Source organism: Balearica regulorum, chromosome 20 (genome assembly GCF_011004875.1).
Source record: "Balearica regulorum gibbericeps isolate bBalReg1 chromosome 20, bBalReg1.pri, whole genome shotgun sequence".
In the NCBI taxonomy this organism is placed as follows: Eukaryota; Metazoa; Chordata; class Aves; order Gruiformes; family Gruidae; genus Balearica; species Balearica regulorum.
In genome coordinates, this window is record NC_046203.1 from 6,039,637 (window position 1) to 6,059,853 (window position 20,217).

The 20,217-nt window shown below is 59.8% G+C and overlaps 1 protein-coding gene across 2 annotated transcripts in view; it reads right to left on the minus strand.

Moving 5' to 3' along the window:
- Positions 1-18,263, minus strand: part of HMCN2 (hemicentin 2) — a 35,373-nt gene extending 17,110 nt beyond the window's left edge. For both annotated transcript variants that reach the window (XM_075772042.1, XM_075772041.1), the window contains exons 1-33: positions 17,842-18,263; positions 16,855-16,925; positions 15,729-15,887; positions 15,357-15,479; positions 14,377-14,548; positions 13,903-14,009; positions 13,576-13,696; positions 13,216-13,479; positions 12,902-13,046; positions 12,477-12,598; positions 12,110-12,382; positions 11,861-12,002; positions 11,124-11,251; positions 10,760-10,873; positions 10,454-10,603; positions 9,549-9,743; positions 9,057-9,152; positions 8,564-8,688; positions 8,127-8,271; positions 7,873-7,985; positions 7,475-7,631; positions 7,103-7,265; positions 5,705-5,832; positions 5,446-5,554; positions 4,923-5,092; positions 4,233-4,328; positions 3,950-4,126; positions 2,459-2,578; positions 2,129-2,290; positions 1,484-1,765; positions 746-913; positions 465-578; positions 176-262 (exon numbers count right to left, since the gene is read on the minus strand). In XM_075772042.1, coding sequence (XP_075628157.1) covers positions 176-262; positions 465-578; positions 746-913; positions 1,484-1,765; positions 2,129-2,290; positions 2,459-2,578; positions 3,950-4,126; positions 4,233-4,328; positions 4,923-5,092; positions 5,446-5,554; positions 5,705-5,832; positions 7,103-7,265; positions 7,475-7,631; positions 7,873-7,985; positions 8,127-8,271; positions 8,564-8,688; positions 9,057-9,152; positions 9,549-9,743; positions 10,454-10,603; positions 10,760-10,873; positions 11,124-11,251; positions 11,861-12,002; positions 12,110-12,382; positions 12,477-12,598; positions 12,902-13,046; positions 13,216-13,479; positions 13,576-13,696; positions 13,903-14,009; positions 14,377-14,548; positions 15,357-15,479; positions 15,729-15,887; positions 16,855-16,925; positions 17,842-18,076 — 4,933 coding nt within the window. In that variant the 5' untranslated portion in view covers positions 18,077-18,263. The remainder of the gene's footprint in view (positions 1-175; positions 263-464; positions 579-745; positions 914-1,483; positions 1,766-2,128; positions 2,291-2,458; positions 2,579-3,949; positions 4,127-4,232; positions 4,329-4,922; positions 5,093-5,445; positions 5,555-5,704; positions 5,833-7,102; positions 7,266-7,474; positions 7,632-7,872; positions 7,986-8,126; positions 8,272-8,563; positions 8,689-9,056; positions 9,153-9,548; positions 9,744-10,453; positions 10,604-10,759; positions 10,874-11,123; positions 11,252-11,860; positions 12,003-12,109; positions 12,383-12,476; positions 12,599-12,901; positions 13,047-13,215; positions 13,480-13,575; positions 13,697-13,902; positions 14,010-14,376; positions 14,549-15,356; positions 15,480-15,728; positions 15,888-16,854; positions 16,926-17,841) is intronic.
- Positions 18,264-20,217: the final 1,954 nt, after the last annotated feature.

Sequence of the window (20,217 nt, forward strand, 5' to 3'; positions counted from 1 at the left end):
GACAGCACAACTGCAAAGCCAGGAACTATCCCAAAAAGGCTCTTCAGTGGATTTCAGCTATTTTCATGTCATCAACTGCAGCCATCCATTTGCCCACTCCCCAAAGGGACACTCAGGTCCCTGAGCCCCATCTCCCACCTGCTGATGCCACCTCCACTCCCCATGTGATGCTCACCCGCAGCCAGGCAGGACCAGGTGACAGGGTGACCCTCAGGCACTTTGATGGTCTCTTCTTCATCTGCATTCTCAATGTGGGGAGGAACTAGGAACACAAGCCACCAGGGACCTCAGCAGCTGGCCAGCTTCATCGAGCCTCCAAGCTCACATGCTAAGGCACGAAGGACTCTGGCACTGCAGCTCCCACCATGCCCAGTCTTAACTCATTGCAGACTGTCCCTGCAATGGTAAAGTTCTGAAGTCCTACCAGGAATCCTGCAGCAGACAAAGGACCCCTCCCTCCTTACCTAGGACCTCCACGTGGAAATGCCTCCTGGCCTCCCCAGCTATGTTGCTGGCCAGGCAGGAATAGTGGCCACCATCCTGGGCTCGTGCACGGTTGACCCTCAGCACCCAGCCCCCTGGAAGCACGGAGCAGAGAGGTCTCAGGGCCCTGGTCCAGGCACCAGCCCATCCCAGCAGCGCTCTTGCAGGCCTGGAGCTCTGCCACATTTACATCCATCAGCATTGGGGCACAACGTGTTCCAAAAGCTCCCACCTCTCACAGCATCCATGCCTCATCCCTGACCTGAAAGCACACGCGTGTTCTCACTGGGGGTGACGGAAGATCCATTCCAGTACCAGGTGACTGTGGGTAGGGGAATGCCAGTGGCCTCGCAGGTCAGCGTCAGGGCTCCACGCAGAGACACGCTGACGTTGGTTGTCGATCCTGATCCTTGAATGAACTCAGGAGGAACTGGGGACACAGAAAAAGGATGGACATCCATTTGCAAAGCAGTTGCCAAGACAGCAGAGGATCAAGGCAAACTGAGTAAACCCAGCTTGTACAGTTTGAGGACACAAGCCCAGAAGGACCATGAGCATCATCTGAAGTCATCAACTTTGAAGGCGTTATGGGACAGGTGACTTTCAGTAAGTATGTGCCACCTACCCACACCCCCAAGCCCATGCTTACAGGTGTGATACCAAGCTAGCCACACACCCTGAGCCACCTCAGGCCTTTTCCAGCTCAAGTGCTTGGTACCTTGACCCATGAGGTTTCCCCAAGTCCTTGGAAAGTAGATGACTTCATAAAGTCTGAGATGGTCTGCTCTGATGACCGTGGAAAGAAACTCCTGCCTGATGGAGCCGGTTCTACAGCTATGCCTGGAGCATCCCCCTTCTGACCCAAGATCTTCTCTGTGCTGGGTTGTCCAAGACCTCCACGTTGCCTTGTTGTCTGCACTCATGCTGCGCAACATCACCACCCTCCCAAGCCTGCCTGCATCCATACCACCCCACCACCACCCCTGTCCCACACCCCTACCATGCACTGTAACGTCAAACTCTCTCCGCTCCTGCCCTGCCGCATTTGACACCAGGCAAGCGTAGCGTCCTGCATGGGCCACCTCCGCCTTGGGGATGCGCAGCCGCCTCCCCTGCTCCGTAAGCAGGAGCCCATCCCCACCGGCCACGGGCTGCCCATCCTTCACCCACGTCACCGTGGGCAGCGGCGTCCCCAAGGCCTCGCACTCCAAAACCGTCTCGCCAGCCTTGATGACAGAAACCTTCCTTGGGGCTTTGCTGCTGCCCTGGATCCTCGGCAGCACTGTGGGCAGAGGGACACAGGGTGGAGGCGATGCTGTAGCAACTCCCTTGGCTGCATGCAAGTGGATATACGAACGCCATTGGTCTGGACGGCGGCAGCAGGAGAGCAAAGCAAATCCAAGCGGGTGCAAGTATTGCGTTTGGGCTGCTGGAGTGAAAATTAGCTGCAACCAGCTTGGAGCCAAGAGGAAACCTGGAGGGGCAAAGCTAACCCAGCGAGCAGCATCCTTTCCAAAACACCCAAGGCAGCAAGCAACAGCTGTGAGCTTTTGGGTCCAGCTAGACCTTGCATCAAGAGATATCATGGCAGCTTCAGCCACCCCCACAGCCATCCTCTGTGTCTCTGACACCCCCCCCGGCTCACCATGCACCTCCAGGCGATGCTCCTTGCTGCTGCTGCCAGCAGCATTCCTGCACTCGCATGTGTACGTCCCCTTGTCCACCAGCCGTACCTTCTCGATGTACAGCATGCTCCCTCCCGTGGACACCAGCTTTGGGCTCCCGGGCTGGGCAGAGAGTGGCTTGCCTGCCAGGGAAGGGGACAACAGCCTTTCTCAGATTCCCAGCAGGACCAATTCCCACCCAGAAGCTGGATGCTGCTCAGCATAAAGCACTCCTTGCTCTGAGAACACCAACATCTGTCTGGTGGGTCAACATGTGTGCGGAGGGATGAGGCTGAGGAGCAGGTTCCTACCATCCTTCCGCCAGCTCAGGGAGGGGAACGGGATCCCACGGCACTCACAGGCCATCCTGACAGACTGCCCCTCCAGCACAGACACGGCAGTGGGCTCTGCCGAGGAAAAGGACGGGGGCACTGCAGGGGATGAGAGGAGAGGAGCAGCTTGCTGATGGCACCAGACAAGAAGAGAGCAGCAACTGCCTGCCAGAGCTCTGTCCTGCTGACTACACACCACCCACAGCTCTGCTGGGCTTCACACAAAGAACCAGCAAGACTGCCCTGCACGGGCTCCATGTGGAAATAATAACCTTGACTCTGCAGCTATTGAGCAAGCGATGCTTTTAAATTGCACGTGGCCCACAGCAGAGGATGACTGAGCATCCCGTGCCAGCCACAAAGGCAAGCCAAGCCCAGGTTGGCCAGACACAGCCTTATTAGGTAGCACTGCTCACTGGGAAGGTTACCTAACTCTTTCCATTATCAGATGCTGTTCTCCGTTGCTCATAAATACAGCTGGCTGGAAAATGGTAACTCCTTCCCATGAGGGTATCAGTTTGTAAAAGAAAAAACCCAACACCCAGAAACCACTGAAAAACAAAAACAGCAGAACCCAAACAATCCACCCGAGCCAGGACACCAGACGTGCAAATGTTTCCCTGGGAAGGGGCCGCAGGAACAAGCCTGGATCAGGAGAACTGGATTTTCTCCACTCCCTGGCCACCTGCCTGCAGGACTTCCACCAACTGGCCTAAAGCATCCCTGAGAAAAGCCAGGCCCTGGCTCAGCCCCCAGTGCTGCGGACGTGCTGAATGGGCTGGGAGGCTGCAAGGATGCTTGAATTGACAGGCTCCGGCTGCTTTCGCTCGGTCCTGGCAGCAGCCTGGGAACCACTGCTGGCATCCTCCCGCTTGTGCGGGGGCAGAGCCAGGGGGACGATACCTGCAGCAACTGCCAGGCTAAGTGCAAAGAAAGGACAGAGTAGCCCCGGCAATGGCAAAAAAATCCCTTCACTCTCCTGCCCATATTTTGGAAAGACACCTCTTCTGCATCGTCACTAAAATCCCCCTCCCAAAAGCAATACTCATGCAAAAAGTGGCTTTTTCCCCTCTGACACCTGTTCTGGTGGGGATTCCCTACCACCTCCAGCTGCATCATTTTGCAGAGCTTTAATATTTTAGGCTTTAATATATTGAGGCAGAGGAATGTCACCAGGAGCACCAGGGTGTGAAAGGGACAGGGTGGGTAGGAGACACCCCAGCGTGGACCAGGCAATATTCATCCACCGGGCAGTGGTTTGCTGGGCTGTTATTTGGGATGGACACAGGGGATTGCACGGCTGGAACTGCAAACGGGGCAGAGGACAGGGGCTCTGCTAAAGCCATCTTCCAGGGATGTGCTCCAAGGGCTGGGACAGCCCAGTTGGCCCCACACAAGGACAAGAGGTCCTGGGGGGAGCACCCAGCTCTCAGGCAGCCTCAGTCATTCCCCCGCTCACCGCAGACTCACCATTCACCTGCAGGCTGTACCAGCGCTCGGTGACACCGGCCACGTTGGAGGCCACACAGCGGTAGCTGCCGGCATCGGAGAGCTGGGCATGCCGGATCTCCAGGTGCTTCCCATCCCTGGACAGGGTCCGACCCAGCCCGGCCGAGAGCTGCTCATGCCCCTTGTACCAGGCGATGTCTGGAGGGAAGCAGGGAGCCGAGCTGTAAGGAACAACGCTGCCGCTCCTCTCACTGAGGGGACCCAGGGGTGCGGGAGCAAGAGCCAAGGGAGGGGACCAGCTCACCGGGAGCAGGCAGTCCTGAGGCCAGGCACTCCAGTGACACTGTGCTGTTCTCCAGGACGGCCAGGTCCACCACACTGGGTTCGATGTTTGGAGGCACTGCAACCCAGCACACACAGTCATCGGCTCTGCGCAGCCCAAGCTGGCTTCACCCGCACAGTGCGGTGCCAAGGGGCACGGCTGAGTGCACCAGAGGCTCTTGGCATGCACCAAGTCCTTGGAGAGCAGTGGCTGGAGCCAGGGCTTGCTCCCCTCTCCGGGACAGGACCACATCACTATGAGATGCCACTGCTGCTCTCCGAGTCATCTAGCAGAACATCTGTTGACCCCTGGGAGGAGACATTCATCCTTCCTGGGGCAGGAATCTCTGTTCCCTGCCTGGTTTCTCACCCAGCACCTTCATCATCATATCCCTTGAAGCTGACCACGGAGTGCTCTGGCCAGAGGGTCTGGGGGTAGACCCTCCCCCAGGAGGCACCCATCAAGGGTGGATACTACAGTTTACCATGGTGTCGGTAGCCATCAGCTCTCAACCTCAGGTTGAGGTTGACAAAGGGCAAGACCCCAACATATCAAGCTAGTGACCCAACACCTCTCCAAAAGCAGGGCCAAGAACACCCACCCCTTTGGCCAGCAGCAGCCTCCCTGACACGTGGGATGGAAAGCAGGTCTTGCCACAGATGCTGCACTCACTTTGCACTGAAACCTGCACCTCCGCCTGGGCCACCCCTGCCCAGTTGCTGCCCTGGCAGACATAGACCCCTTCATGGCCAAGTCCCACACGGATGATCAGCAGGGTCCCACCATCCTCGGACACCACCACACCGTCCTGCTCACTCAGCGGGTGCCCATCCTTCAGCCACCTGTGAGGAGAGGGGTGGGCAGCAAGTCCCTGGTCTGTCCCACCACCACCCGGCCCCCATTTCTGCTTTATGGGGTGAACAGCTGGCAGCAAGGACTGTCCCTTTGTCACTCGGAAAGGGGCTGGCAGTGCCCAGACTGCTAGGAAGAGCGGGATCCCAGGGGCAAGGATCAGGACTAATGCCTCTCATCCCAAGGGACACCTCACACTGGGGTCCCCATCACCTATCCCGAGTGCCCACCCCGATCTCTGCTGCAGCTTTGCACACTGGGCTGCAGAGCACCCCCGGGGTGTTACACAGCCCGAGGGAGCTCAGGGGGACGTGGGTAGGACCGACCACTCTGCAGTACTCACTGGATCTGGGGTGTGGGCATGCCCATGGCACGACAGTGAATCCTCAGGGAGTTATTGGCGACGGCCGTCAGATGGCTTTCCCCATCACCGATCAGCAGCTGGGGGGGAACTGGGGGGAGAAGGGACTTCAGACTGGGACCACTCTTGGACCCTGGCACAGGGAAGCCAGAGCAGTTGGGGACTTGGAGGATGCAGGATCGCAGTGGTGCATTAAGACCCACAGGCCATGGGAAGAGCATTTTAACCAGCGGATACGAACCTTGGACATGCAGGCTGTAGCTGAGTGAGGCGTTCCCTGCAGCGTTCATAGCTGTGCAGGTGTAGAGACCAGCGTCCATCACCTGGGGCTTGGCCAGCCGGAGGGACCCAGAAGGGAGGACGCTGTACCTTGGGGAAGAGGAACAAGCTGGACAGGAGGAACAGCCGTGTCCTCTGTCATCTACCTCTGGGCAGGAGCTAAGAACTGAAAGCTCACCATCGCCTTGAGGCAGCCAAGAGAAGGTCCCCAGGACCACCTCCTGCACAAGGAGGGTGGCAGAGCTGTCCCTTTGCTCAGCTCCCGCATGAGCTCAGCACGAGGCAGCAGCGTGAGCCACCCACCTGGGGGGACCAAGAGGGATGGGGTTCCCCACGGAGCACGGCCCCTGCAGCTGGAGCTGGCCGTGCTCTCACTCCCAGTGCTGTCTGTGCTCCACAGACATAACATCATCTCAGCCCACAGCCGCAGATTCCTCCTCATGTGCTTCCATAAATCACCCGGGCACACAAGAACAAGCCAGCTGAGATGTGGAGAGCAGCACAGTTCAACCAGGGGCAGCCATAGGAAACCAAACAAAAACGGTAAGGCCACAGAGTCGCTCAAGAAGAGCAAAACCAAGAGGCCTTCCTGCTTCTCCAAGCCACAGCAATCCTCAGGTGCAGGAGAAGAAAGGATTAACCCCAAGATTGAAGCCCATGATTTTACAGATCCCCTTCCAGCCTTGTGCTAATGTACTGAGAAAACACATCCTGCTTCCAGGACCTTCTCCCTCCAAGGAGAAGAGACCAAAGCACTCGATAAACAGATGTCCAACCAATCTCCAGGTTATCTTCTCTCATCAAATGGCGTTAAACAACTGTCCCATCGCTGCCATCAGCCTCAATACCATCAACAAGTGAATTTGGCCCTCCAGAAGTCACCCACTGGAACAGAACTGGCCTTCAAACCCATGTCCCAGCACAAAGCCACCACCAGGCTCACAACTGTGTTTCTACCAAACCTTGGCCTGGAAGCATTTTGGTGCCTGAAGCCCATGTCACACCCTGACACACGGGCCGCTAGAGGCAGCGGAGGTCACAGCACCCCCAGTGTCCCTGTCTGCCTGTGCTCCTCTCCATGCTGCTCTCCTCCTCCTCCTGATATCAAAACTCCTCCACCAACCTGGTGCCCTGCAGCTGCCTGGGTGTGGAGCAGCATCGAGCCCTGGTCCAACACCTCCCGCAAGTATCAGCCATCCCCAGGCACATCCTTGGCCTCGCCACCTCCAGCGCCGTGATGGCACCAGGCAGGACCATGCATGAAGGCAGATGGGCGAGCGGGGCCAGGGAGCTGCGCTGGGGCCACCTTCCCTTCCTCAGACCAAGAGATCATGGCCCTGGAACCCACCACTCTCCTTACCTTGCGGTGGAAAGAGGCAGCGGCTGGGACTCCTGGGTCCACACCACCAAGGGAGGGGGAGAGCCCTGAACCTCGCAGGGCAGGGTGGTCTCCTGCCCAAGCACGGCCAGGACAGTTACAGGGTCCGATGCCTGCGATCCGTTCACGCTGATCCTGGGCTTTGCTGGGTGGAGAGGGAGCATGGCTGGTGCAGGAACACTTCAAGTACCCCACAGCCCTCATTGCTGCTCTTCCCATCCCACAAACCCATCTGGCACCTGGCTAGGTGGCCCAAGGAAGCTTGGAGAGTCCCCAGGTCATGCTCTGCCACACAGGCACCCTCCAGAGCTGCTCTACTGGGAGCTGGTGCCAGGACCAGTCCCGGGCACTCACTGCTGACGGAGAGCTGCATCTCCCGGCTGGAGAAGCCTGCTGTGTTGGTAGCTGTGCAGAAGTAGGTCCCAGCATCCCCAGGGGAAGGTGAAGGGATCAGGAGGGTCCCATTGGGATTGAGGTGGTACCGTAGGCTCGGTGAGACGGGCTCTGTGCCCTGCAGAAGCAAGAGAAGCAAGGAAGGAATGCAGCAGAGACTCTCCCATGAGCTGAGCATCCCAAGAACAAGAAAAGGGCTCTGGACCCATCAGAGCAGGCTACCTCCCGGTCCCAGCTTCCCAGGGCGGCCACAGCCACACTGGTGGCTACATCCCCTCCGAACACATTATCCTGCACCCAAGGGTGACCCACAGCCTGGCTGGCAGTGGGACAGCAGCCTGCCCGTCCCTGTCACCTACCTTTGTCCAGGTTACAGTAGGGGGGGGCACACCGGTGGCATTGCACCGCAGGGCAACGGCCGCTCCCTCGGTGGCAGTGACAAGGACAGGGCCAAGCTCAATGCTGGGAGGAACTGGGAAGGAAAAGAAGCACCTCAGCCTGCGTGGCCAGGGCTACGTCCACCAGAGAGCGGTGCTTTGCAGCTTATGAAGTGCAGAGGACACCTGCCCCCCATTCACTGCAGAGCGGGGATGCCCAGCACCCTGCCACTCACCGTGGAGGACCAGGGACGTGTCCTGCCTGTGCGAGCCGAAGGCATTGGTCACCTCGCAGGTGTACCTCCCCGCATCCCCCTGCGACGCCTGGTCCACATGCAGGCTCCCGTCTGCCCGGACAGAGTAGCGGCCGCTCGGGGCTACCTGGGCACAGAGAGAAGAAAGCAAGACAAATGGGAGTGTGTGTTTGTGCGTGTGAAATATCACTGTGTCTTTGGGCATATCTAGAAAACAATCCTCAAGGAGTAGGAACATCCTGATGCACTGATGAACCCACACTCCCCTCCCAACTCAAATTTTCCCCTGGCATCTTTCACCAGCAGCTTTGGCCCCAGGATGTTGGGGCATCCATCCTGCAGCAAAGCCCCCGCCACAGGGCTGCGCTCGCAGCTGCCCACCCACCGACCCACCATCCCTGTGGATGTGGAAACCTCACCAGCTGCCCGTCCTTCAGCCAGCGACGGGCTGGGAACGGCCTCCCGGCGAGGATCACGCAGGGCAGCGACACGGGCTGACCTGGGAGCGTGTGGACCACAGGGGATGCAAGAGCTATTTCTGGGGCTGCTTGAGAGAGGGGAAAGGGAAAACAATACTAATTAGAGATAAATTGGCCAGGAATGCTCAAGACGAGAGATCTGGATTACCTTTCTTCCAAGGTCCAGACTTTGGCTCAGCACAGGCCAGCTCTGTCATTCAGCTCCCCCAAGAATTCGGGGATATTTGTCTGCAGTTTGGGTTCAAGCCCATATCAGCGCATTAAGCCAAAGAGGCAGAAGGGCGTTATCCAAACCCTGCGCTGGGAGGGGGTTTGCTGAGCATTGACCAAGGCCGGCTCGGGAGCAGACGCGGCTGCACAGGTCTGCCGCTGGCACAACCGGTGCTGGCAGCAGCCGGGATCAATACACCAACAAAAGCACATAAAAGCAAACCGTGTCCAGTGACTGCAAGCTTGACCTCTGCTTGGATTTTCCCAAACTCGTTCTGAGCTTCACAGATGTAGACGGCTTGGTCATCCTGCGAGGCACCTGGAGCACAGTGGGGAGAAGCCTGAGCTTGGCAGTGCCAGAGCATGGTGGGGCTGGAGAGCCCCAAGCAAGCTCCAGGACAAGGTGACACCACCCTTCCCTGCCCTGCCACCACCTCCGATGGAGGAGGGACACTGCAGTGCTGGAGGCTTGTGGGCTGTTACAGCACAGCTAAGCTTGCGTGAGTAAAAAGTGCAAAATTAACCCACTATATCAACGCTTTACACCTGCAGAAAAAGGGTGGGCATGGGGACTAATCCCACCGCCGGGACCCCAGCCTGCAGCAGGTAGGGGGAAAGTACCCGAGGGTGACACTGTGTAAGCACGCAGCAGGGCAGGGTGCCCACGCACACTCTCTGCCACGCCAATGCACGCTTGCACGCTCAGCTCTCTTACTGTCGATGAGGAGCTCGGCAGCCTCCAGCTGGCTGGAAACACCATGCGGCCCATGCCACCCCGTCACGGGCTTCCTGTCCTGCCGGGACCAGGTGACCCGTGGTGGGGGAGAGCCCTCGGCACGGCACAGCAGGCTGATGCTCTCCCCGACCTCGACCGCCACATCCCCCAGGGGCTCGGGAAAGTGAGGGGCAGCTGGAGGAGAGAGCAGCAGAGAAGGGGCTCAGAGAGGTCCGACACCCCCACAGCAGGCTCTGCACACAGCTGAGCCCAGAGAAGAGACAGGGCTGCAAAATCCATGAACCAGGTAACCCTGAAAAGTTATGATATTAACTTCAAGCTTTTGGTGTTTTTCCGAAGCTGTTATAGCCATTGCAGTTTCCACCCCTTCCAGTTACACTCAGCACCCCCCTGGCTCAGCAAAACTTTTTGCACTTTTCCACCTTTAACTGCTTCAAGCCCTACTGCCTCCAACTCCAAACCTCCTCTCCTTCTCCCCAGGCTCTTCCATCCCTTCTGACTCTGGTGGGAAGCCCTGAGTGTGGGTTGGGGTATCTGGATTTTCAGACACACAGGAGCCAGCCCCCACCTCCACCTAATCCCACTAATTGCAGTTTGCACCCCCCAGCCTTGCCCCAAGACATCATGTCCCATGCAATAGCATCTGCACCAGTCTTCTGCCACTTCTTGAGCCTCTTGCCTCCTCCTCACCCTCTTCCCTCCTCCTGACCCTTGCAAATCCCACCAGGCTTCAGCCTGCTTGTACTGAGCACCAGCACCCCCGTGTTGGGAAACCCAGGAGTTGGGGGCAAGAGGAGCAGCAAGTGGGAGCTGAGCTGGGAGGGAGAGCAGTGGAGATAGGTTTGAGTGCTCGGTGGCACCCAAAAGGAGAGGCAGAGACTTACACCCCACATCCAGCACGGTGCTGTCAAAGGTGACGTCGGCATCGCTGAGAGCCTTGCAGACATACCGCCCCGCATCCTCCTCCCGCACTGCCTGCAGCCGCAGGATGGCACGCTGGGTGCCGGGTGGGAACGCCGCCACCACCTGCTCACCTGCCCCGAGACCCCCTCGCATCAGTACCCTGAGTTCCTCCGGGGGTCCCTCCCATCGTCCGTCCAGGGAACCCCACAATGTGATGCCCCTGCAGGGCAGCAGAGAGCCCCCGGTGCACGGAGGGGGTTTGCTCCCCAGGTCCATCGCAGTCTCACCTTTGTACCACACAATGCGGGGTGGGGGCACCCCCGAAACCCAGCACTCCAGGGTCACGTCTTCTCCCACCAGCGCCTTCAGGCTGGGCGTCACTGCCAGGATGGCGGGAGGCTCTGCGCCGCAGGGAGAGACATGGATTCGGTGACTCCCGGCAGTGCTGGGTGTGGTGCCCTTCACCCCGAGGGGACCCCGGAGCCCCCCTCCAAACACCCTCCATCATGGACAGCCCCATCCCATAGTTTGCATGCTGCAAGGTCCCAGCTGGCAGCCAAGGGACAGCAAAGAGGGATAATGAATCCCTCCTGTAGCAGCTCTAAGCCCAGGCCCTTCCCGGGATGCTGCCGGCTGGCCGGGAGCGGGTACCGGTGAACTCCAGGGTGACGGCTTGCTCGTCCCAGCCCAGCACACTGCTGGCGTGGCAGCTGTAATTCCCCGCATCCTCTGGGGCGGCAGCCCTGATGTGCAGGGTGCCCTGAGCATCCGTGAAAACCCTGCAGCATACAGGGAGAGAGGGAGAAACAAATCCTGTGAAAATGGAGCCAGTGAAAAAATGTGTTGAAACAAGTGAGTGGGCTTAAAGCCATCCCGGTAAAGCATGCAGAAGCGCTAGACCTTTGATAGATGTCGGTTACCACTTAAAAACCAGCTGCTCCAGGGAAGAACATTGCTTTGAACCAGGGAAAAGCATTGAGAATTGGGCTTTTTCATCTCAAAAAAAAGAAAAAAAATCTTCCCCAAAGTCCACACCAGCACTCACAGCCTGACACAGGCAGGGTGGTGGAAGCCAAAAGTAGAAGAAATTAAGGGGAAGCACAAGGAATATTTTGAGACTTGAGTGCACACCAGGTGTGCGAAGCACTTCAAGTCCCCCTTGGTGGGAACAGTGACCTGGATAAGGCAGGATGGCTTAAAAATAAATATATTAAAATAGACCTAGCAGCACGCCAGCCATCTCGGGTGCACGGGTTGGGGATATTGCAACGCTTTCCTCTCTCCAGAGCGACAGGCAACTCTCTCCCTGAGTCCATGCACCCCTGCAAAGGGAGCACCATCCCCAGCGGGACAGGGAGGATGAAGGCATGCAGGTCCCTGCGGGTTACCTCTTGTCCTGCTCCAGCGCCCAGCCCCAGCGCTTCCAGGTGACGTGGGGCAGGGGGTGGCCCCCGACCGTGCAGTTCAGCCGCAGTTCCTGGCCCCTGCTGAAACGCTGGGGGCTGGTGTCGACCTTCACCCACGGCGCCTCTGCACGGGGTCGGAGAAGGGCTCAGCCCCCAGATGCCATCCGCTGCCCTCCCTCCCACGGGACAAGGCATCACCCAGGCCAGGGTCCTGCGTGGGGCAGAGCCTACCCTGGATAAAGAGCCACAGGGAGGCAGCGGCGGTGCCGTGGGCGCTGCGTGCCACACACTCGTAGAGACCCTCGTCCCCCAGCTGCACGCGGCTGATCTCCAGCGAGCGGTTCTGCAGCAGCCTGGTCCGGCTGTTCGCTGGCCATGCCACCTTCCCATCCCAGCTCCACGTCAGGTTGTAGTGCACATCGCTCAGAACCGGGCAGGACATGACCACGTCCTGGCCCAGTGAAGCCGTGATGTTGCCTGGGGCTATGAGACGCGGCGGTGGCTCTGCAAACATGGCACGGCAAGGTGAAACAAACCTGTGCCCAGCCACGGACCCGGACACCTGTGGGCACCAAGGCTGGGCACGAGCAGTCCTCACCTGAGACAGAGACGTAGGTGCGAGCCCGTGTCACCCCAACCTTGCTCGTGGCTGTGCACTCATAAAACCCCTCATCATTCTTGGACACCGCAGGGATCAACCAGCTGATGTTCCCCCAGTGCCTACAAAAAGGGAGATTACAGGGTCACCCCCACCCCAGGGCACTGGAGCTGGGGCCACCATGCCACCACCCTGCTCTAAATCCCTAGGACTCTCTTCCATCCAAGTCAGGCAAATGGATGCACCCCCACCCCCCACAGCATCCCACAGACACATCCCTCAGGATTTTCCTCTGCTGCCTTGGGATGCTCAGGGCTGGCAGACGCCCAGCCAGCACAGCATCCCCCCGGACGGCACAATTCAGGGGGCTATTGCTGCCCGCGCGGATTCATGATGGACCCCACTGGGCCAAACTGGAGGCTCACCTGAAGAGCTGCTCTTCCCCAAGCTTCATCCTACCCCGGCTGAGCTGCAGGCGGAAAGGGACCTCGCTCTGTGCGGAGCAGGAGATCAGCTGCGGCTCACGGTTGTAAGCCTGGATCTTGCTGGAGATGTTCATTTTGGGTAGACCTAGAAACAGTTGGGGACACGCACACATATAACACTCTTCGGGAGCTCACCAAGAGTCGTGTTGGGAAGCGGGATAAAAGAATACCAAACCAGAAACCAAAGCAGAGGCGGTGCTGGAAGGGGCCTCTGGTCCCTTCTCAGCACCCTTGGGAGCATGGGGACCACTCACCAGGGACTATGCTGGTGTAGGTGACCCCGGAGAGGCGGTGCAGGGGGTGGCCCTGGGCATCTTTGCCCTTCACCTTCAGCAGAAAGTCGCCCGGGGGGACGCGGAGTGGTGAGCTCACCCAGAGGTGCTCCGAGGAGGTGTTGGAGAGGGGCCGTGCAGGGAGCGAGAGGATGGCACGGCCGGAGGTGTTGAAGAGCTCGATCTCCTGCAAGTGTCCAGGCGGCTTCAGACCGGTGCAGTTCACCACTATGGAGATGGGCAGACCTGGAGGGAGGGAAGGGAAAAAACAACCCAGCCACTTTCCCGGCCGAAAGACACTCGGATGCAGCATCCGCGTGCCCCGGGCAGCACCAGCCTCACCCTGCACTGGCCGCTCCCCATGCTGGCTGGCATCAAAGTCCGGCTGAGTGGAGAAGCTGGCTTGAAAATTAATGTTGCTGATGCCCGTGATCCTCAGCGAGTGGCGGCCGCTGCTCTGGGTCTGGAAGTGGAGCATGTGCCAAGGGCAGGGGAAGGGGGAGACGATGGGGAAGTGAGGCGGCAGCAACCGGCCCCTTCCAGCCCGCTCATGCATCCTCTGCCCAGCTGGAGGTGGATGGGGGAAAGCCCACAGCCTGGCAAAGCCTGGCCAGCTAAATACCCACCAGGGGGGTAGGGGACAACATGTGGGGTCTGCCACCAGCCTACCGTGACCGACCACGTTCCTGGCTTGTGGGGCTCCACAGCCACCACCATGGCTGAGTTGGGGATGCTGAGCAGTTCCTTCAGACCTTGGCCTTTCTCAAGGACCTTTCCTGCAACAGCAAGTCAACCTCTGGGATGGGCAACCCAGGTCCATCACCCAATCCCTGCAGCCAGCTGGGATCTCCCTTCCTCGGGGCTCACCGCGGTGCAGAGCCCCTCACATAGCTCTCACAGCCTGGGCAGCAGAGAATGCCCTCCTAAAGCCAGAGGCAAAGCCAATCGGAGGGGAGCAGAGGAGATGCGCTTGGTGCTTAATGAGAGCTTTGCAGCTCATTGCTTTTTTATTTGTTTTCAGTGCGAGGTTTGGCAATTCCCATGCCTGCAGCCTCCCGCTTGTCCTGACCTGCGGGGATCCTCTGAGGGCTCTCCAGGAGGTAAAGCATCACCCCTGCCCGCTCCCCTCCCTTGGGCTCCTACCTGCTGGATCCCGGACCTCGATCCCCGGGGCAGGGCCGCTCAGGGAGATGGTGACCTCCTTCAGGCTTGGGTCGAACGGGACGGGCCACGTGTGCTCCCCACCGTCCTCGTGGTCCGTGGACAGTAAGTGGACTTTGGAGGCCTGGATGGCCTCCTCCACCCACTTCAGCACCTGGGGGAGGATTAGCCCGGATCCCCCATCACCATCAGGCTTGGCCATTGCATCAGGAGCAGGGCTGTATCGCACCAAGTCAAAATCTCAGGCACGGCCTCAAAACAGTGCCCAGGCAAGAGGCCAGCCCCAGCTGGGTCTGGTGGGTACCAGCATGAGGGTGGCATGGGGACAGGCGGCAGTGGCCCCTGCTGAGCCCCCCTTGGTACGAGCAGGTGTTAAAGGAATTGAGTAATTTGGTGTAATTGTTATTGCCAAGTGGCTTCTGCTCAGAGCAGGTGCCTTATTACCCGCAGCTCACTCGTGGGAATAGAAACCATTAAAACACACAACTGCCGGAGGCTGGGCAGGGGCTGTTGCTGGGATCTGCTGAGAGATGCTGCCCAGCTATGAGCAGAAAAGCACTTTGATCTTCCTCAGGTCTCCAAGATTTCGTGCTGATCAAGAGCTTCAAGGGCAGGGACAGGCAGAGAGGCTCCTGTCCCCATGGCCAGGCCACCTGCCCGATTGCCGGGGTGCTGACAGCGACAGGAGCATCCCAGCTTCAGCCTCAGCCCCAAGCAGACGCCTCCCCTCCATGAGTCAGCTCATCCCAAGGATCACACAAACAGCCCAGCAGCAAGCTCGAGAGCAACCAGCTTTCTCAAGCCCTTGCTTTGGTTTCAGGCTAAAGGAGGGCTCCCCGAGCAATCTGGAGGTGCCTTGGACACGAGGATTAACCTCAGGAGAATATAAAAGCAGCCGAGCCGGACTGGATCACACACACCTTGGGCACACCATCCTTCCTCCTGTGTGTCTCCCTGCTCACCTCTGTCACCTGCTGCTTGTCCAGGTGGAAGATCTGCCCAGAGCTGGTGGCCGCAATGCGCTCGTACACACGGTACCCGGGGTGGCTCCTGTCTCCGCAGTCCCCCGTCAGCACGAACACCACCTGCCACAGCAACAGTCCCTGTGGCATCACGCACAGCCACAGGGGGTCTGTCCATCCCAGGGAGGGGACACGTCCAGCATCCACCAGCCCTTGATACATCGAGCCAGCCCAGGGGATGCAAAAATGACTCCACTAACAGGCAGCATAGGGGAGTTTATTGCTGTAACTCACTGCCAGGAGCTGCCATCGTGCTGTGCAGCATCCACCCAAGCCGGCTCTCACAGGAGGCCGGTGGGCAGCACCGCTCACCTGCGTCTGCTTCTGCTGCAACAGCCGCAGCAGCTCCTCCTGCTCCTCGTAGTCCTTGGCCCGAGCATCCGAGAAGACGTAGACAAAGGAGCTGGGGTGCGAGACCTCCACAGCCAGCCTGATGGCTCCCACGCTCATCTCGGGGCAGTCCCCTCCGCCCTGCGGCATGCAGTGAGGGATGTGGCACAGCACCGAGCCACCCAGTACTCAGCCCTTCCCTCCTGGGCTCCCAGCAGGATCCCACCCAGGGTCTGCTCGTGGGGAGGAATTGCACCAGTTTGCTGGATTCAGCCCAAGCGCAGCCGGAGCAGCGTGATGGTACCACGGGGACATGCAGGATCACAAGGACCCGTTGCTGTCTCACTGCTAACGATAATTAAATGACCCATTTAGCGATCCAGACTCACAGAAGCCACTGGCTTCCCACGAACACCTTTAGCGGGCACGTTTGTGCCCACCCCAGCCCATCACCCCCCACATGGCAGCAGAACCGGTCACCCCAGGCAAGCGCAGTGGCACAGCGAGGACCAGCCCCCACTTCCACGGGGCTTTGCACTCTGAAGGGCTGTGAAACGATTTGCAGCCGCCGCTTTACACCTCCTGCCAAAACACAGCTGCATCTGAAGGGAAACGCCACGGGGATTTAGCAATGCAGGGGAGGCAGGACAGGCGCTGGGATGGATAAAGCATGATTAAACTCTCAGAGAGTGTTTCAGCTGGCAGACTGCAGCTGAAATTGTTTAAAAAAAATAATAAAAAACCTCAAACAATTTTCAAATAGCACTTCTAGTAAAAGAGATTTTTGGCTTCATGGAGCGTGTGTGTAAACTCTCCCAGGGAAAGCATTCCCGCTTTGGGACAAGAGCTGTGAATTGCAAGGGTTCTGCCCCGTTGCAGGAGCCTGGGGCACAGTGCCGGTGTTACCCACCCTCTCTGCTCCCAGGCTGGTGTGGTCAGCCCCCAGGAAGCCCAGCCCAGCCCCGAGCCCCCACCATGTTCCCAGGGGACACCAAGCCCGGAGGGGAGCAGGGATTGCTCCCGGGACCCACCAGTGTGCAGGGACGCAGGGCACAGCTTCCCACCACGCACCGTGGGCCACGCACCAAGCCAGCCACGGACACCTTACCTGGACACGGAGCTCCTGCAGGCGCCGCTGGAAGAGCCGGGGGTCCGCAGTGAGGGTGGCGGGTCCCACCTCTGCAACCACACCGGCACCACCGCTTCAGCCTCCCCGATCACGGGCACCAGCCTCCTCCGGTGCTCCCAAGCACCCACCCCAGCTTAAACCTGCGAGGCTTGGGGTTAAGCATCTACCCTGGCTTGGCAGCAAGTGGGACATGGATTTGGGCAGACCGTCCCCACGCCCAGGGGCACAGCCACCCCGGGAAAGCTCTCCCTGACACACCGGGTGGTCCCAGCCAGGGTGAGCTGCAAACCCAGCACCCTTTTCTGCTGAGGGAGTCTCCCAGCAAAGCGATGCAGAAACCCGTTTACTGCCTCTGCCTCCTTCCCTGTCCAGCTCCAGCAATTTTCATTCAAACTCAGTGATTCTACTGAAAATAAAGCCTCAGTCCCACTCTCCTTGTAGGGGGTCAGGGCTCTTTTGGAGAACAGCTGCTATTTATGGATGTGCACAAAAATCCCAAGGCAAAGACTGGGACAGAAAGAAATTATTCTGGTATTGCAGTACATCACCAAAACCTCTTAGCTAGCGGTGCTTTTATTGAGGCGACCTGGAAGCACATTGTGGGCTTGTACAGAAATGCTCCCCTGTGATTAGATCAGGGAGATCAGAAAAGGCTGGAAATAGAAGAGCCACCCAGAAGTGGGTGCCGGCATCACTGGGATTAATCCAGTGAGAAACACCTTGCCCTGTGCCTGCAGGGTGGCTTGGGGATGGGAGCCCCTGCCCAGCACTACACCCTCAAGCTGCAGCTCATCCTGTGCTGCCATCCCCACCCCAGCGGTCACCAGGGCATTAAAAACAGGGAGAAAGGATGGTGCAGGCACTCGGGGAGCGCACGCTTCAGCCCCAAACCCAGCCAGAACTGCAGCCCAGCTCCCCGCAGCCCTGGGTCGCGGGACGCGTGCCCTCACCCTGTCCCCGCCGTACCTGGGTCGTGGAAGGGGACCAGCGCGTAGTTGCTGATGGGCTTCATGCTCCTGCTGAGCGTCCGCTCCAGGATGCGTGAGGCCCCGTCCATCACCTGCACGAGGTCGTCATACATGGAGCCAGTGATGTCGAAGACAAAGGCGAGGGTGGCCCCCCCTGTGCTGGGGGGGGGCTCGGCGAGACTGGGGGCCAGCAGCAGCCAGAGACCCACAAGCACCCCTCCGTGGGGTGGCATTGTGGAGGAGACCCTCAGATGCTGGGGACGCCCCTTCTGTCTTCACTCTGCTCCTTCCCCTGGACCCCCTGGGCACCGTCCCTGTCCCGGGGAGGGTCACGGGGTGGAAGGGGCCACACGCCGTGGGGCCAGAGCAGGGACCCTGGCCGGGGGACGCCCAGCCACCCGCAGCTGTGGACCTGCTCCTCCAGCGTTCAACTTCTGGGAGGGAGGGAGGGAAAACAGGACTTTTGGAGCCAGCGGCGCGGCAGGGCGGTGGGTGGGAGCTGGAGAGAGTTGGGATGGGGATGCGGGGATTGGGAAGCAGGTCCTGCAGCCCACAGGATTGTCAGGCCCCCTCCCTGGCCCTGACTCCCCCCGGCCCAGAGAGCCCCCTTGCTGTGCCGGGGGGGGAGCCGGGGGTTAGGGGAGGACACGGGGGCTCGCAGCTGAGCGCCTGCGGGGAAATCCTGCCAAAGCCACGGCGGGGGGGGGGGACCCAGCTGCGAGAGGGACCCCGAGGAAGCACACACCCCCCCCCGCAAGGCAAAGGGCCCCCCCTGGAATAGGGGTCCGCAATGAGGCTGGGGGGAGACACAAGGGGCTCTGGGGGGATGTGGGGGGGACTCCCCAGCGCAGCCGCCCCGGGAACGGGGGAGCAAAGAGCCGTGCAAAGCGCAGGCAAAGCCGGAGCCAGGGCAAGGGCTGGGAAAGGCAGCTCCTTGGCCGGGAAAGGCAGCTCCTTGGCCGGGGGCTGTCCCGGGGGTGGCGGAGCTTTTCCTGGCTCCCCTCGCAGCGGAGCGCTGAGCTCACGGCCGCTCCGGGGGGGGGGGGGGACGGGACACACACGCTCCGCTCTTGCTCAACACCCCCCCAACACCCCCCCAGCGGGACCGGGGAGCGGCCGCAGCCAAGGGCCAGCTCCAGGTGAAGCTGCGCACCGAGGGCCGAATCCTGGCCGGGGCTGAGCACCTCCTCCGGCCCCCAGCGCCTCTCTGGCATCAGCCCCGCTCCTGTCCTCCTGGACACAGGGGCTGGGGGAGATTGGGGACCACTCATCCCGCACCCTCACACATGGGACAGTGGGACCCTACTCATCCCTGCAAGCAGCACAGCCCCAGGGTGGGCAAGGACCCCCCCGGAAGAGGGTGAAGCCAGATGGCACCTCTGCCCCACGTGCCAGTGGCCTGCGTCTCGTTTGTCCGTCCCCCCCACCCCGATCCCGTCACCCAGGCGAGGCCGTAGGCTCACACACAGCCACTCACCTGCAGCCCCAGCCCCACGCTCACTGCAAGCTCAGGGGGGGTCCCCCACCCCACAGTGCCACCCAACCTACTATAAAACACCCCCAGCCACTAACCCAGCACCCCAACTCCATCCCACACCTCGGCAAAGAGCACCTCTCTCCAACACTGCTGGCACCAAAAACCCTCAACAGCTTCTCCCCATCACCAAATTAATCCCAGCTAACCCTTCCCACACCCACCAGTGCTCCCAGTCCCAGGAGCACCTGCACTAGCTGGGCTTTAACCCCTTCCTTGCCGGGGTTTAAAACACAGCAAAGCAAGGCACAGCCTCCGAGTAACCACCCTGGTTTGGAGCGTGTGCCCGTCCTCGCCCGCTCCCCAGCACGGGCGATAAATCCCTGGGTGCTCCCACTGCGTTCTGGCACAAGGCACCTCCGAACAAAACCCCCTGTGCAAACACAGCCTCCTTGTTTAGACTGTTAGGGCATCTCCTCTGGCCTCCGGAAAATAATTAGTCAGCCTTATTAGGAGAGCAAACAAACGAAGATGGGCTGGCAGGGAGGCCTTGCAGCACTCGTTTCCGGAAGACTTGGCAGGGCAGAATGGCAAACGCGATCCCGCAGCACGTGAAAAGCCTAATCCAGGCTGCGAGCCCCCCTGCTCACCCAGCCAGCCGTGGCGGGGCTGCCGAGGGGCACCTCCGTTACAGGCTGTGAGGCACAATTACGGGATATTAATATCAAGCTTCCTCCGCAGCCGTTGTGTGCCAAAAGCAACCCGATGGCTCCCAGCCTGCTGCATCGCCAAGGGGAGACAGGGACGGCGCAGGCAGACACGGCAGGGCTGCAGTTGTCTTTGCTGCAAGAGAGAAATAGAAGACAAGATGCAGGCGCTGAGGGTATAGAACCTGGCAGA